Genomic DNA, 18,248 nt, shown 5'->3' on the forward strand with positions numbered 1-18,248 from the left:
ATGTTATGCACATAAGATAACAAGTAAGTCATCTTATACAGGCCATAGGCTTATTTTGTTAACCTGTTGAGCCTTAAGAACAGGTCTCATTCATGGCCAGAGTGGCCGGAGAGCAGGCAACTCCCCAAGACAGCGCTCATGCCCAGTATCAATTGTCTGTGGAAGAGGCAGGCCCTCAGGCAGGAAGCAGAATTCGGAATTCTGTCTCACAAGACAGGGAAGCCCTCCTGGACCGAGCCCTCTCTAAGGAGGAGAGATACCAGTGAGTACTCTGGTGTGGGGAATACCAGAATGGAGCCTCTGTGGGAGGGAAGGAAGGCCATGCCTTGGAGCACTGACCACATCTAGTAACCATATTATGGGGCTCTTTGTTATACTCTTTGTTTTATTACCCTGAACTTTGACAAATTCTGATTTAAATGTTCCATGCTTGCTTCAGAGCAGTTGTGGGTTTTTTAAGCAAGCCCATAAAAGCTGAGGTGTTAAAGGCAAGCAACGCCCCCCTGAGGCCAGCTCAGTGCCGGCAGCAGTAACCAGTAGGACGCCCGAGGAACTCTCCCGCCTGCCCCACTCTTCCAAAATGAGGAGTCGGTGTTTTCGGGGAAAGGCCATCTTCCTCTCTGTGTATTCCACACGATTCCTAAATCCCTTTGCAGATAAGTATTCTTACACAAGAAGTGCGCGACTGTAGCATGGGGGTCAGGCTATGAGTCTGTGACTTTCAGCAAGTGACTTCATCCCTCTGCACTTCAGTTTCCTCATCGATAAAATATGGATAATAGCATCTCTGTAATGACTTTTTAAAATGATTAAATAATATATCAAAATACTTGCATGGTGCCAGGCTCATAGTACCTTCTACGTACCAGTACAGGTTCCCTATTATGACTCTAGTATCTTGCCTGACCTTTTTTTTTTTTTTTTCCCAATCGGCCTGATTAATGATACAAAGTGGCCCTCTTCCTGAGGTCTTCTTCATAGAAAATTAGTAAACTTTAGAAAACCTGTAAACATCAGCCCCTAAGGTCCTAGCACCAGGTTAGGCACTGTGAGAACTCCAAAGCATTTTGCAGCACAGTTCTTGTCCTCCTGCTGCTTACAAACAAGTTGGAAAGGCAGATGCCTGGATGGGCTTAATCATGGCTCCACAGCTTATCAGCCTTGGTGACTTTGGGCAAGTTGTTTTTTAACCTCTCTGGACCTCAGTTTCCTCTTTTGCAAAATGGAGATTATAATAGTAACTACCTCATAGGGCTAATATGAGGACTAAGTAAGTTCATGAAAGTAAAGCGCATACAAGAGTGCTGGCATGTGGTCAGTCCAGCTCGTGGTACACATCACCACGGAGTAGTGCATGTGTGGTGACGCAGGGCCCGCAGGAGTGTGCCTCGGGCAATGGCAAAGGCCATTGCGGGGATGCCTCTGTGGGCTGGAGCACCAAGAGTCTTCATGGAGGTAAGGCTTGAGCTGATGTGGCAGGCTGGGTCAGCTCTTGGGACAAGCAAAGACAAGTTCAGGATTGAATAGAATTACCAAAAACATTAAGAAGGAAATTGACAGGAACATTTGTTGTTACAGACTGTTTTATTAATCCTGGCATGCCAGAACCCTCTTTGAGAACTGCAATGTGTAATAAACAGATACAAGTGCTCAATGTGTATTTTCTGCCTTGCAGAAGAGACAGGGTATTGCAAGTTACTTCTCCCTAAAGGCGTTTTATGTCAGCTTCTTGAATTCTGCAAAATTCTTGTTCTAGATTATTGGAGCTAAGTTTATGCAGGTATGTAGTTGGGGAGTGGGGGGGAGGGGACCAGGGGCGGGAGGCAGGCATGGCAGGTGTAGAGAGAACTTGTAGCTGTGGGATCCTTTTTGGACAGCAGGTGGCTCCCTAACGCATGTAAGAAAAGTGACCTGGGTCACTGTAAGAATCTTGTCATTTGAGTAGTTGTTACATATTGTATATCATTGGGGCTGAATTTTGAAGCAATTATTTGTATTAATCTATGTATGAAAGATGACATTAATGCAGGAGAAGGAAATTTCTTCCTTCTTAAGAACTATGCTTGGCTTTAAGGTAAAAATCATATTGTGGTCTCTCGGAATGAAAGTCAGATCGTTGGCTGTACCAATCCCCACTAATTCTCTTATGGAGATTGCCATTCAGCTTTAATAGCACCTCACTTATACATGCTAAAGGCATCACAAATTTGGACTTTTAACCATTCCAACGTTAGAGTACAATTTTAGTAACAGCACTGATGGCCCACTAGGAACCTTTCCTTTCGCCATTCCTTGAGATTTAGACTCCACAGACCTAGGCTTCACCTCACTCAGTGTCAGAAGTAATAGTACTAGTGTCTCTTCCACCAAGTCGACCTTCTGCAATCCACAGTTGGTAAACTCAGCTCCCTCCTGGTCATCGTGGCCCATTGTCCCAGACCATTCCTCCACTTAATGGGAGCTTTGCTGGAGTCCTCTATTCTTGGGTACTGCAGGAGGAAGTTCACAAATTGAGCAAATCTGGGCCAAAGAAGATATGTAGATGACAATTAGCATTTGAAAAGAGGCTTAACATGTCATTAAGGAACTGCAAAATGAAAGCAACAATGAGATACCACTGCACACCTAGAATGGCCCAAATCCAAACCTCAGCAACACCAAAATGCAAATGCAGACACGGAGCAGATGGGGTTCTTCTTCATTGATGGTGAGAAGCAAGATGGCACAGCCACCTTGGAAGACAGTTTGGCAGGGTTTTTTTTTTAACAAAACTAAACGGCAGAGAGGGATAAACAAGAATGATAAAGGGGAGAAACAAGAATGGGACAACTGTAATAGCATAATCAATAAAATATACTTAATAAACTTTATGAGTGCAGTGTGGCAGTATCCATTAGTCTTAGAAAGGAAAAAAAACTAAACATACTCTTAAAATTCAATTCAGCAGTGGTATTCCTTAGTATTTGCCTAAAGGAGTAGGAAACATATCTACACAAAAAGCATCACACAAATGTTTACAGCAGCTTTATTCATAATTACCAATACTTGGAAGCAACAAAAATGTCCTTCAGTAAGTGAATGGACAAACAAACTGTGGTGTATCCAGGCAATGGAATTCCATTTTTTCAGTGCTAAAAAGAAGTCATGCTGTCAAGCCAGGAAAAGACAAGGAAGCGACAGAAATGCACATCATTAAATGGAATAAGCCAATCAGAAAAGCTTGCATACCAAATGATGATGGATAAGAAAAGAAGAAATAAAGCAGTTCTTATTGGCATATGCTATCATTGTATACTTGGAAAATCCAAAAGAATCTACAGATAAATTATTAGTAGAATTAATAAGAGTTTAGCAAGTTTGGTGGCCACAAAAATCAACACACAAAAAATCAATTATATATTTACACACTGACCACAGACAATAAGAATATATCAAAAGATGTTCAAGCCTCCTATGAATAAAGTTATAGAGCTTTATTGAAAGACAGTAAGGAATGCCTAAATGTATGAAACATATCATATTAAGTGACATGAAAATTTAAAGGACAAAAAGAATTAAACATTCCAGCGCTCTCCAAATTGATCTACAGACTCAAAACAATTCCAACATCTATCCAAGCAGTTGTTTTCTGGGACATGAAAAGATAATCTTAAAATTTGTATGGATGAGCAAAGTGCCAAGAATAAAAAAGGAGACCAAAGGAAGTCCAGGCCAGAGTGAAACTGGAGAAGGGCTCACAGTCTAGGTGATACCCCTCAGCAGCAAGGTAGGAAGTCACGGGTCCGAGTTATGAGGGGCAGTGTTATAGAGTGAGTGTTTGTGGGTAATACCCCCCCCCCCCGCCTGCACCCCCAATTCATATGTTGATATTAAGAGGTGGAGCCTTTGGAAAGTGACTAGATAAGGTCATGAGTAATAAGAGACACTAGAGAACTCTCTTCCATGTCCCACCTCCAGCCTACCTACCTCCTCAACCCTCTATCCCCTGCCATGTGAGGACACAGTGAGAAAGTGGCCATCTGCAAACCAAGAACCCAGCTCTTCTTACCAGACCCCACCATGCTGGCACCTTGATGTTGGACTTCCCAGCCTCCAGAACTGTGAGAAATAAGTGCCTGTTGTTTAAGCCACCCATGCTGTGGTATTTTGTTACGGCTGTGTGAGGTGACTAAAACAGGCAGCACTGGTTTGGGGTCCTTCACAGCAGCAAGGTTGTCTTGTAAATGGCTGGCAGATGTTGGATGCAGTTTTGCGGGTTATGAAAAGCAGGCAGACTCTAAATGGCTTAAAAAATACTTATTTGGGCTATATTTAAGGCAATTGGATGTGTCAGATTTTAAATTTGGCACCGGCTGGCTTTGAGCCAACAGTCCAACACAGGGGCCAATACACAGGGGCCTTCTTTAATGCATTGCACAGCACCGGGATTCTCACTCCTAAGGAAGAATCAGGTAGGAGGCAATGCCTATTAGACATATGGCCTTATTACAAAAGCAGTTTAATTGAAACAGTGTGGTAATGGTGCCCTGGCTGGTGTGGCTCAGTGGATTGACTGCTGGACTGTGAACCAAAGGGTCTCTGGTCTGATTCCCAGTCAGGGCATATGCCTGGGTTGTGGGCTTAGTCCCTGGTGGGGGGTGCTTGAGAGGCAACCACACATTGATATTCCTCTCTCTCTCTCTCTCCCCCTCTCTCTTCCCCTTTCTCTAAAAATAAATAAAATCTTAAAAAAAAGAAAAACAATGTGTATTTGTTCTGCCTAGTCATCCTTCCCTTTCACCCTACTTGCAAATAGGCTAACAGAACAGAGAACCTAAAAATCGGTCCATTTATTCAAGAACACTTGATCAATGAGAGAACATTTGATCAGTGTTGGTACTGCGGAACAGAGGGAAACTGAAGATTGTCCCTAAACGATCCAGGATAACTGGTCACTCATTCATTCAAAAAAGAAAAGGCTCAAGAAATTTCACCTCTGGAAATCTTTCCTGAAGAAGTTAAATGTAATACAAACAGTTTTTATACTCGGAGATGTTTGTCCTGGTGTTATTTAAAATAGTGAAAATTTGAAAAGGTGCTAAATAATAAGTGGAATACTTTAGTAAATTATGACATAGCCACTCATTTGCTTATTATACAGCTACTAAAAATAATGTGTACAGAGTCTATAATTAGATGTGGAACTATTTGTGTTGCAATGTTAAGTGTAAAAGAAAACATAAAGTATGGTAAGAATGTAAAACAAACATACATGAATAAACAATAAAAATTACACAAACATGCTAACAATATTAATCTTTGTTAATGAAACTATAGATGATGAGTTTGCCCCCCATAATTTCTGTAAAGAGCATGTATTATTTAAAAGTCCCAATAAACTATTTTTAAATCTAGGCACTCAATAAATATTTGAATGCTAGCCAAATTTTCATGCTTTTTGTATAGTGGGTGTGTGTCTAATAGTTGCTGAAGTCAGAATTGCTTTATTTTGCCTCACCTCAGTGAACCTATCAAACCACTTCAATTATCCACTCAAACTGTCACACCTCTTGTGGATTAACTTTAAATGGAACTCAACTCTAGTACGGAATTGTGATTTAAGAGAGGCTTTACACTATTCTGATGACTTGACTGAAAATATGTTTCTTCTTTGAGGTTTTTACCTGTCAGTGAAGGATTTAAATTGAGGTGTTCTCTGTTTTTGAAAACTGATAGAATCTTTACCTTATGAATATTTATTTGTGATATTTATTCACTCACAAAAGTAGTTATTTAGCATATACTATAAGTTAGGCATTAGTCTAGGTGCCGGGAATACAAAGATGAATAAGACTGGGTCCCTGCTTCCACCCCCAAGCTCACAGTGGAGTCACAGTATTGTATGAACAGCAGGTGACATGGAGCGATGGGGGCACTAGGGTGGAGGTCTGCATAGAGTACAAAGGGGACCCAAATGGGGAAGTGACCAGTTGTATCAGGGTGGGGGATTGGGTTGGGAAAGATTTCACTTAATAGGGTGGTATTTGGGCTGTATCTTGAAAGGCACAGTTGGGGAGGGCAAGTAATACAATCGAAGGAAGCTGCCTCAGCTGAAGCACAGAACCCTCAAAGGTGAGTCATTTGGAAGTTTGAGTTCAGGTGCAGCAAGGGAGAAACAAGTGTCCAGCAGAACTTTCTGCATTGATGGGAATGTTCTTTATCTTCACTATTCAATACGGTAGCCATGGCTAGTACGATGAAGAATTGAATGTTAAATCTCATGTAATTTTAACTAAATTTAAATAGCCTCTTGTGGCTGGTGGCTACCATATTGGACAGTGCATGTCTAAAGATACAGAACCAGATCAAGGAAGAACTTGCATTTCATGTCAGGGGGATGGATTTTTTTTCCCCCTAGAGGTAGTGGGAAGTCTTCAGAGGGCTGTACATAGGTGATTACATGATCAGCTTTGGATCTGGGAGTGCAGCAGATGCCAACATTTAAGAGATTCCAGTAACAGGTCTTAGTTAAAACATAGTACCTAGGGAAGGGAGTGCATACGAGATGTGCTAAGAAGGTAAAATGAGGAGGCTTGGTGGCAGGTCTGAATTAGGTTGTGAAAATCTGATCCTAAGATCTCTGTTTCTGCACTGATTAGTGTGTTGGAGAAAGACATGGGGAACAAAGAATTAATGCTTTTGTCCAGCGGTCATCTTACTTTTAAAGATGGTTGATAATCGTGAGAAGATGTAGATTTTTAAGGGTCAGACTAATAAATTTACACAGCTGTCCTATTCTTGCAGCAGGAAACTTAACCATCTGCTTTTCTTCTGCCTCTTCATAACTGTACCCATGTAACTAACATCTAAAAAGGAATCTCACTAAGGAAGATGACTAAGAAATGATCTGATCTTGACTGGAAGGATGTAGGAAAGTAGACTTAAAATAACTCATGTTTAAACTAAAAGAAACGACTAAGGATGGCTTGCATTGTCTTGCTTGTTCACAATTTCTCACTTTACCCTGAGAATTCAGCTTTCTGCTCCATTATTGAAGCACCTTTGAGGAGAAGGAAAGTTAAACTGGAAAAATTGTCAACTAATTCCAAGACTCTTTTACTGCCAAAGTTTCACAGTTGATGTACTACATATATTACAAAAAATAACACAATGGCTGAGTTTTTTTTTAAAGGAGCTGTTATGTAACACATGCAGAACATGAGAGAGAATATGAAAAGCACAAGACACATATTTTTTAAAACTTTTGTGCCTGTGAGGTTTTTTTTTCTCCTTAATCCCTTCATCTTTTTCATCTAGCTTCCCCATCTCCCTCCTCTCTGAGAGCTATCAGTCTGCTGTCTATGTGTCTGTTTCTTTTTTTGTTAGCCCATCTTAAAAATATTTAATATTGTAGTTTATAAGTAATATATGCTAATGAAAAACATTTTGTTAGATATCTTAAAGTATGAAAAAGAAAACAGCCATGATCTCATTGCTCATATGTAACCACTGTTAATTTTTTTATATCACTTCATGGTTTTTTAAAAAATTATTTTATTGTTGTTCAATTACAGTTGTCTGCTATAGGGAACCGTTCCACGTGGCATGGGAATGTAGCCCAGCTCCCACTGGGAAAAGCCAGTGGGGAGTGAGGTCCGGCACACAGGAGCCACACCCACGGATAGCTTCTCCTGTGGGGAATCAGGCCTGCATTGTACTGCGGCTGCTATGAGACTTGCTTTTGCTAAAACTCCCTCACCCTGGATTGAGGCAGCAAATGCCTACTGGATATCTCTAAAGTAAATTCCTAAGATCTGAGCTAAACCTCCTAAGTATGGAGTGTAAACAGTTCAACCACTTTTCCCCTTGGTCTGCAACATCCTTCTCTTTGAAGAAATTAGCAACATTCTTTCCTTTGTTATCTGTAAAAGGAAATCACCTACAGTGAACCTGATGCATAGTAAATGAGGACCATCCTTGATGTAATGTGCCCAGAAAAGCAATAAACACCTGTCCAGGCAGGGGCCGGGGCCCTCTCTCTCACTTATCGAGTGGCCATGCCATCCGTTTTTCTCCATAGGACTGCTGTAGTCTGTGTGAATTTGTCTCTCACAGCCACAACACAAAGATCCTGCCCCAGGATCCACATAAGTATGCATTTTCCCCCTACCACTCCCCCCCACCCCAGCCAAACCCACAGTTTTTTATCTTGTGTATTTCTAAACTAGACTTAACCTCTACAAATAGGTAGCCCCCTCTCCATTATTTTTATTTTGTTCTATAGATCATAATATATCTTGTTATAGAAAACCTAGAATTACAGAAAAGTATAAAAATAACTTAGCCATACTCAGGTAAGTAATAAAAATAAATAAAATAAATAATGATTTACCCTTATCCTCCAAACACTGCTAATAATATTAGAAAATTGACTTACACACTTTTTATATACTATGCATGTGTGTATCTGAATATTGTTGAAGTCATACTGTATGTAACATTTGCACTTGGCTTTTTAAAAGTATAAGACAGCACTTAAGGTTTTTGTTTATATTACTTTCTAATGCCTGCTTAATATCTCTCTTTATCTGCATTTCTTAAATATCAGGTGTTTAAAATTCCAATGTTTTACTATTATCTATCTCGCTTCTCTGACATCTTATTTTTTGCACAAGCTTTACCCATATCCCAGGAATTTTTTATAGAAGGGGAAAATAAATAAAATCTCTTTATGGTGTGCATTTTTGTGTTGATTAATTTTTTAGTAATCTGGGATTTTTTAAAAGTATACTCTATATATTTGTTTGCAGTTGGAGAAAAATTACTGGCACTAGTCTGTTTTCAAATAAAATTTTGTTGTTTGATGCTCTGCTTCTAATATTAGTTTAATACAGTTTCATACTTTCATGTCAGTAGGTGGGTCTAACAAACATTATTGTGAAGGTAGAAAAACTCAATATCACAACTCCAGACAGGGATATGTCCTTATCATGTGTCCTTGAATGTGCAGTTTTTCTCTTCTAGCATCTTGGACCATCCTGTTATGAACTTCCTTTAACAAGACATGAAATTAAACTGCGATCCTTTTTACCTTTGTTTTTTAAAACTAGATACTTCCATATTAACTCCATTAACAATACAACCCCTCGGATTTCCCATCCTCTCCTAACTGGCTCCTGAGTCCCCCACACCACCTCCCCTCACCCCACTTTGTTTTTTAATGCATTTTAATTCTCAGGCTAGCAAGTTGATACCCTTGTTTAAGATATCTTGTGTTTGGTGATGATGAATATGATCGGCCGGGTGAGGCAGCCTCTGACAGGAGCGATGCTGCAACCAAGCCACTGTTGACGCTGGGTAAACATGCACGATAAACCGCTGTTTCCCACTGCGAAAGTTTTTCTGAAAATAATAATAATAATAAAAAAGAAATCTTGTGTTAAATAACCTTAACCTTGAAATATAGTGACTCTACCTTTCTCTGCCTTCAATCTGGGCCAATTTGGTTTTTAACATTTTTCCAGCTCAAGCAAGGTAAGTGCCAATCAGCAAATGAATGGATTAAAAACCTGTGGTACATTTACACAATGGAATTCTATGCAGCAGAAAGAGAGAAGGGGCTCCTACCCTTTGCAACAGCATGGATGTATCTGGAGAGGATCATGCTAAGTGAAATAAGCCAGGTGGTGAAAGACAAATACCATATGATCTCACCTATAAGAGGAACTTAACAAAACAAACAAATGAGCAAAATATAACCAGAGACATTGAAATTAAGGACAAACTGACAGTAACCAGAGGGGAGGCGGGTGGGGGTCATTAATGGCGGGATAAAGCGGGAAGGGTTATCTGGAACATGTATAAAGGACACATGGGCAAAACCAAAGCGGGGTAGGATCTGGGGTGGGAGGTGGGGTTAGCTGGGGTGGGAGAGTGATAATGGGAAAATGGAGACAACTGTGCTTGAACAATGATAAAAAAATAAGTGAAATACAAGATATTAATATTAAAAAAAAATTTCTTCCAGCTCTTCCTTCCATACAAACTGGCAATGTTGGCCCAGCCCACCCCCTGGCCCCACCCCCTTGGTTGCTAGCGTTCGGTCTCCATGGTTACGCGGCGGCTGCTGAGAGCGGCCAGCTTCTCTGAAGGCTCAGGCGAAGAGTCAGATCAACGCGGGTCTCGCTCTAGGTTCTGGCCCAGGTCTGCCCCCTCCGGGCTGCGTTCCCTGGAGCCCGAGATGCACTCCGTGAAGAGGCGAGCGTAGGGCGGCCTGCAGAGCCCCCGCAGCTGGGGGATCCCGTCCAGCCGGGCTGAGTTTTTTCAGTTAGGACTTCTCCCGCGGCGCCGCAGAAGAGCGGAAAAAGTGGTCACTTCCGCCCGGAGGCGCCCAGGTCCTCAGGTTAGGACTCTGATTCGCCTTCCTGTCTCTGCTCTGCGCCCTCGCACCCGCCGGGGAGTCAACTCGAGAGATCTAGTGTTTCAGAGGGTCGGGCGAGGGCGGTGCCGACGTTTGTCCACCGCGACCCCGCGCACGGGCGCTAGCGCACAGGGGCAGCTATTTTGGCGTACTTTTCACAAGCTGCTATTTTAAGAGCTTCTGACACGTACTATTTTAATTGCTAAATATATGGCACTCAGTCCTCGTCAGGATGCATGCCAGGCAGTCTGGTTGTACTGGACAAAATGCCAAGTGCTACCTTACCTGAACACTAATAATGCTGAGGGTTAGCTTTTTCTTACGGGATTGCCTTTGTTCTGTACTGGCTAAATTACCTAATGCTCTCAGTTACTGATGCTCGGAAAACCCGGACGCGCCATGACCTTTATAAAAACCTGCCTTTTCTTGGTTGTTAGTGTTATGGAAAATCCACCCACACTCGGGGAGATAACGAAGCACAAACTTTATTACCCGGGGGCCCAGAGGGGGTGGCTAACATCCAAATCCTCTGAGCACCGATCCTCACCCTCCCGGGGGTTTAAATAGTCCCCGGCTTCCTACCTACACGGCAAAGCAAGGTTACAGAAGCCGAATGCGGAAGTTAGGTCTAGTTACCTTATATGGGAGATAAAGAGAAAACGCAGGAGGAATTTGCAGAAGCTACAGAGCACAGGAGCTTATCATGGGAGTCTGTGTACGACCTTGAGTAACTGGCCGTTGCTTTGGTTACGACTGGTCAGCTTCTACAGTCCTGTGTGAAATTTTGCAAGTGTTACAGTTACAGAGCATGAGAAACTTTGGAGTTTCTCTTTTCCTGCCACATTAGTAAATGGAATTAAAAACCAGGGGTTCATTTTTTCCCATGATGCGTAACTCTCATGTTTTCAGTTTTGGTTTTTATGTTTTTAATTGAGTCTGAAATCCAACTTGGATGTGCAATAAAGAGAATTATTTCAGAGCAAGAATGGCTTTCTTCCAAAAATCTTACAACTATGAAAGGTCATTTGGTGAATGTGTTGGAATAAATATTTCTCCTTTAAAGCTGTACTCTGCCACCTACACAGATTGGGTTAGGGTTTCATTCATTCTGCTCCTTCCATACCGTTAAGCCTTTTTAAATTTAAAAATATAATACAAATTTTACAAATTTATTTTGGTGACCACCATCATTTAAATAAAGAGGAAATGTTTCAATCATTTGAAGTTCCAATTTCTCCTTCATCAACACAGCCGCTCATTTTTATAAGTACAAAACACATTAATGAAAAACAGGAGAGGCCTACATGCTAACAAATATGGATAAGTTAATAAGTACTATTATGACTCTTTTACAAATATAAATTTGTATTTCAAATACAAATATTGTGTATTTGTATTTTGTATATAAAGAAATTTAAAGCAGAAAAATAATATATACATACATATTTTTAAAAACCAATTATTGTTTTATTTAGCCAGGATGCCTCCCACTCAGGCTGAAAGTGTTATAAAGAATATCATTCGAGAGATAGGACAAGAATGTGCATCCCATGGAGAGGTGCCTTCTGAAACTCTGGTTGCTTTTATGGTAAGAATGAATATTTTTGTGAATGACTGCTTTATTAAAAAATGCTTTTAAAGAGTGCCCATTTTCCTCTTAAAATTCTGTAAAGCTTTTATAAATGTTATTCAGTTGACAACCTATTGAGATCATCGGACAAGCTAGCAAAAAATACTTTTTAAAAAAAGTGTATAAAGCAAGTCAATTCTAGAATTATAGACTGATTTGGAAGATCTTGATGAGGTTTAGAAACATCAGTATTGTACTGTCAGTTTTTATAACAATGTTTTGTTCACTTGTAAAAATTACTCATTGCCTTGGTCTCTCTATTTTTGCTTTTGGTTTAATAATATACAGTAAAAACACAATAAAATATTCAAATAGTTTGCCAATCTAAAATCTAGCCATTACTTTCAACCTATTTCTTCATATAATTTTTCTAACACCATATTCAAATTTGATGAAGGTGCTTGTAAATTGGGTACTAAGAAAGTCAGCCGAATAATCAATACCTGAGTATCAGAGGCAGTTGCTTAAAAAATGGAAATATATTAATTTTATAATAATATGAATTAAAATTATTTAATAGACTCTTTCCTATCTCAGGTGAAAGCTGTTGTCCTGGATCCCAGTAATGGCTTTAACATGGACAGAGTCCTCATAAAGAGTGATGTGCAGAAACTCATTAAGGTAATTACCTAGTGAGTCTCAAATTTTGAAATATTTATTTGCAATTCTGAATACAGTATGTGTTTAGACTTCATTATTGACTTCAGCTCCAGGAAACAAAAACCCACCAAATGGTGGTGCACACAAATAAGGGATTTATTATGTTTTTTCTCATAAAACAAAGTCTGGACATACATAGGCTGTTTTTTTTAGTTTCCTGGGTCACCATCATGCATGTGGATTTCATCCCAGGGTCACAGTGATTCCACCTTGAGGCAGGTATAAGGGGGGGAGGACAAAGAGCAAAATATGTGTGCCAATTGGGTCTCCACTTTCCATTAGGAAAGTAATAGCTCTCTCAGGATCCCTCCCATCTGCTTATGTTGATTGACCAGAATATTTCAAGTCAGCCTGGGATTTTTTTTGGCTTCTTTAGCTGAAGAAATCTTTGCCCCAATCCAAACTGAGGCTTTGTTAGTAAGGAAAAAGTGGTGTCTGTTGCAGTATTTTAGAGACATCTCGTTATTAATCTCGTATTATATTCAGAACATTATCAACTGAGTTACCATATACTGTAAATTTACATAGCACTAAATTAAAATTCATGTAATTATTGGTTCAGTGTACTTTTTTCAATTCTAAAGGAAAAAGTAACTAATAGATATAAAATAGATGTGTCTGAAAACCAGTTTTAAGAACTAAAGGACATCATTAATTTTTTTCTATGTTTTAAGCTTGACTCACTGGATTTAGTTGTTTAAATATTTATTTTCTAAATATTCCTAAATGTATTGTCTAAAAACTCAACTTTTTAAAATCCTCACTGGAGGACATGCTTATTGATTTTATTTTTTATTTTATTTTATTTTACTTTTTTATCAGAAAATATTTTATTTATTTTTTTTTGTTGTCCAATTATAGTTGTCCCCATTTTCTCCCCATTACTCTCCCCCACCCTACACACCCCTAATTCAACTTTGTTTTAATCCGCACTGGAGGACGTGCTTATTGATTTTAGAAAGAGGGAAAGGGAGGGAGAGAGAGAGAAACATCATTATGAGAAATCTCAGAGCAGTTGTCTCTTGTATGCACCCCTCCTCACCTCTTGTACACACCCCCACCAGGAAGTATACCCACAACCCAGGCATGTGCCCTGACCAGGAATGAAAACTACAACCTTTCAGTTTACAGGACAACTCTCCAACCAAGTGAGCCACACTGGCCAGGGCAAAAATTCAACATTTAAAAATTTTCTCCTGGGCTTAATGGTTTTAATTCCCTCCTTTATACAGAAGACTTGATGCAGGCTTTCCCAAACTTGTATGTGAATATTTTCTGGGCTCAAAGAAATGGCAGAGAAAATTTTCATTATCCTCTCTTTCTTTCACAGCCAGCAATTCACACAGTGGAGCATAGGTCTATTTGCAGGGGCTAGAGGGGCCAGAAAGAGATTTGAGAGTCTGAGCTGGGGAAAATGTTAGGATGATTGTGCGTTAAGTACAGACTCCATGATTCTTCAAGGCAGCCTCGAGCTGGGTCTCTCTGTGATGATTTTAAATGTGGTATACAACCCATTCTCAGCAAAGTGGCAATAACTGGTAGTCAATCAGAAATTTTATTGCAAAGTCATGAAGAAGAATCAAAGAGGGGCAGAAAAGATTTATTCTTCTCCTCATGGCTCAAGAAGAGTTATTTGCCCTGGCCAGGTGGCTAAGTTGGTTGGAACATCATCCTGTGCACCACAGGGTTGCTGGTTCATTCCTGGCAAGGGCACATACCTGGCTTGTAGGTTTGGTCCTGGGGTCGGGAGTGAGCCCTTGGATGTTTCTCTCTCTCTCTCAAAAAATTGGCGAACATATCCTTGGGTGAGGGTTAAAAAAAGAATTTTAATTTTTCCTCTAATTCAACTAAGTTGGAAAAAATCAAGCTCAATATACTTCTAATATGACAGGTATATTAGCTATCAATGTATATCATAATTTAAATGACAAAGTTTGTTGTATTTCTTCTCAATTAAAATTACTTAGATAATGTTGAATGTAAACTATAATTGAAAAATATTTTAATTATTTTTTAAATTTATTATCCTTATCTGAGGACATTTTTTTCATTGTTTTTAAAGAAAGAGGAAGGAAAGAAAGAAACATCAATCATTTGCCTCCCATATGCACCCTGATGGGGGACTGAACCAGGGGTAGAACCAGCAACCTAGATGTGTGCCCTGACCTGGGATTAAACTGTCAACCTTTTGGTTTATGGGACAATGCTCCAACCAACTGAACCATGCCAGCCAGGGCAAAAAACTTCTAATTAAAAAAAATATATTAAAAAAAAATTGCCTGGATGAGGTAGTCTTTGTAAATTCCGTGTTTAGAGCAGTCCTTCTCTCCACGTGGAGGGATCCAGGGGCACAGGTTTCATGAAGACAAAGTGTCCTGTCCTCACTCTTGTGTTCTCTCCTCCCTGAGCCCAGGAAGGCAGGGCTGGTGCTGGGAGGAGGGGTAAGAGTGAGGCTCCCGATGTGCCTGCCAACTGCAGGTATAAAGACTAAAGATAAAAAAAATTCAGGTTTATCATCCAATATAAAGGGGCAAAGCAGAAAAGGGGGAAAAAGTAGGAGAAAACAGAATAGAGGAGGAAATTTTGAAGTAGAAGGCAAAGCCAAAGAAATTTTGTGAGCAGAGGAGAGTAGCTGCAACAGTTTTTCATAAAATGCATATAATCTTCAGCATCAGCAAAGAGTGTTAAGGCTCAGTTAAGTAGGAGTCAGGAAATCTATAAAAGCTTCAGACAGGAACCATAAGCTTCATGGAACATTTACCCACATTCAGATTGTATAGACTAACCAGTTTGTCAAATTCCTTTTTTTTTAAAGATTTTATTTATTTATTTTTTTAGACAGGGGGCAGAGAAGGAGAAAGAGAGGGAGAGAAACAACAATGTGTGGTTGCCTCTTGCATACCCCATACTGGCAACCTGGCCCACAACCCCAGCGTGTGCCCTGACTGGGAATCAAACCAGCAAACCTTTGGTTCTCAGGCCAGCACTCAGTGCACTCAGCCACAACAGTCTGGTAAATGTCAAATTTCTTGCCTTCAACTCGACTATTACCCCACCTGGGTATGGTGATACTGGTTAAGTCTGGGGAAATAACTGTTGTTGGTTGGGTGAATTATAAAACATGAAGTCCTCAAAAATAAAAAATAATAGTAAGAAGGGTTATTGGTAGATAAATATTAGACATTATTACTGTGATGTTTCCTGTATTTTAAAAAATAACTTTAGAAAATACTTCAGATCATTATAGAAACTGTAACGAGAAGTGTTCATTGGGGTATTCTTTTCTAGCTTTGTGTGGGTCGACTATTGGACAGTAAGAATCCATCCCTGGACACCATTAAGATGCAAGTCTACTTTGATATGAATTATACAAATCGAGGTAACATGTATCCACCAATTTTGATATACTTTTAAAAAAGATTCATATGGTATTTAAGCTAATAAGAACTTCATTTGGTTGACAAGTTTGGTTTAATTTTTTGGTCTACCTTTTGAAATTTTTTCCAATTTTGAAAAATATGATAATGTTGGAAATGCTGAAGGAAAAAAACATCAGTGGCCTTTCTGAGCATTAAAAGTAAAGTCTAATTATTATGCCCATAATAATTATGTTTCCAAGTTTATTGTATTTTGACTGTAGTACCTCCAATACATAAAATTAGAAATTGAAACAGCCAGTCCATTGAAGTTCAAGTTTTTAATTTGTTGATTTTTTTTGTATTATAATTGGTTTGTATTATAATTTCATAATGCTTACCTAAAATATATAATTAACACAAAAACGAAATGAATGATAGTAAATTTAAATTTAGAACATGCTTTCGTATGTAAATAGTTTAATGCTACTTCACAAACTAGAAACAAGAGGAAAAGGAAAATAAATTCCTCTATAGACTACACTGCCTCTGCCCCACTGTAGTAATACAATTATTATTAGCCATTTGTTAACTTGCATTGTCTTTTTTTCTCCTGTGTATTGCACTTTCATTTATGCTACATATGTAAAATCATATATCTTGCTTTTTTCCTTGAAAATAATGATAATTTTAAGCAAAACATAATTGTGGAATTGACATTATCATTTAGATTTTTTATTTGCAAAAATTTTGTTTTTGTAAAAAGATTATAGGTATGAACTGTGTATCATTCATGTATTAAATATTAGTAAAATGAGGTGTTTTGTTGAGTTAGTTTCAAGGAATGTGCTGCTGGTGAATTGTGGCTGCCACAATTAAGTATAGACCTCATCATATCATGAGAAGAAAGGAGAGGGAGACCATTCTTGATGCAACATCCTATTATCATTAGTGTCATTCAAAGCTCATGGTCAAGTAGACCAGTTGAAGTTGATAGCAATCAAATTGAGACATTGAGATCAATCAACATTCTACCATGCAGGAGATAGCCAATATACTCAAAATGTCCAAGTCAATAAAGTTATTAGTGAAAATGAAAAAAATGTGTCTTTCATTTTATGGAAAAAGCCACAGGAACTTTTTGGCCAACCCAATAAATATTGTCTTGTGTATTTTCTGCTTGGGAGATTTTAGCCCTCTGACATTACTGTTTGGATTGCCTATTTAAAGTCTTATATGTTTTGACAAGTATGCCATTTAAATTGCTGTAATAAATCTTTCCCACTAAATTTTTTTTCTTGAGGTTAACTGCTGGACACTGTTTATTATGACATTTTATGAAAATACTTGTTTTCATGCAGTAGTAGATTTGCTATGCCCCAGCCATTGTTTTTTTACTGCTCTTACTTTCTTCATGTGAGAACAATTTGAAGTATCAAACATACAGAACATTGTCCTTTGCCAATTTTAGAGGAATTTCTTGAAGAACATCACCGGATTGTGGAGTCTAAATTAGGCCTTGTTACCAGAGAAATTACAGATAACAGAGCTTGTGCTCGAGACGAATTGGAAAGCCTCTACCGAAAGATTGTCAGCTATGTGTTACTGCGCTCTGGGGTTGGATCCCCTACAGATATCAAGATTGTCAGAGAGACAACAGGTAAAAAAAAAATTTCCATTCTATAAGTGAAAGTAGATGAACACTATATCTTAGAAAATCTGTTAGATTACAAGTGTTGAAGATTCCTTTTTATCTCAAAACAAAGTTAATTGAAATAAGAAGTTAAAACTTATCCAGACTCCTTTTACACTGTGTAATAACTCTAAAACTCAAGTAGCATCTCTGTAAATTGACTATTGTTAATATCTTAGAGCTGTACATATCCAGGGACCCACACCTCTTCATTAAAGAAACACTGGCAGTGTGATTCAGGATACCAGGCTGATTGGGTAATGGGGACCACAGGAAAGTGAGATTTCACAATAAGGAAAAGAGTTGAGTCTGTCACCTAAAGTGGATGCTGGAAAAGGACATTGTTTTATTCCTGGGGAAAACTAGTCCACTTTCTCACTTTAAGGCAAAGAATAGGCAAGATCTCTAACCTTCTTATGGCTTTCTTTCACAATTATTTTAAAGCATCAATTTTTCTACTCATAGCTCTAATTAGAAAGCTCATTTTAATGCTCATTGCCAAAAATTACT

General features: G+C 38.9%; 1 protein-coding gene across 1 annotated transcript in view; it reads left to right on the top strand.

Annotated features, from left to right (window-relative positions):
• Positions 1-10,136: 10,136 nt before the first annotated feature.
• CFAP206 (cilia and flagella associated protein 206) overlaps positions 10,137-18,248 on the top strand; it is a 31,118-nt gene continuing 23,006 nt past the window's right edge. Inside the window, exons 1-5 of the mRNA XM_045843581.1 lie at positions 10,137-10,381; positions 11,875-11,987; positions 12,567-12,650; positions 15,978-16,068; positions 17,517-17,705. Coding sequence (XP_045699537.1) covers positions 11,880-11,987; positions 12,567-12,650; positions 15,978-16,068; positions 17,517-17,705 — 472 coding nt within the window. The 5' untranslated portion in view covers positions 10,137-10,381; positions 11,875-11,879. The remainder of the gene's footprint in view (positions 10,382-11,874; positions 11,988-12,566; positions 12,651-15,977; positions 16,069-17,516; positions 17,706-18,248) is intronic.

This window comes from Phyllostomus hastatus, unplaced genomic scaffold, assembly GCF_019186645.2.
Source record: "Phyllostomus hastatus isolate PE091 unplaced genomic scaffold, TTU_PhHast_1.1 phas_contig_40, whole genome shotgun sequence".
NCBI classification, from domain to species: Eukaryota; Metazoa; Chordata; class Mammalia; order Chiroptera; family Phyllostomidae; genus Phyllostomus; species Phyllostomus hastatus.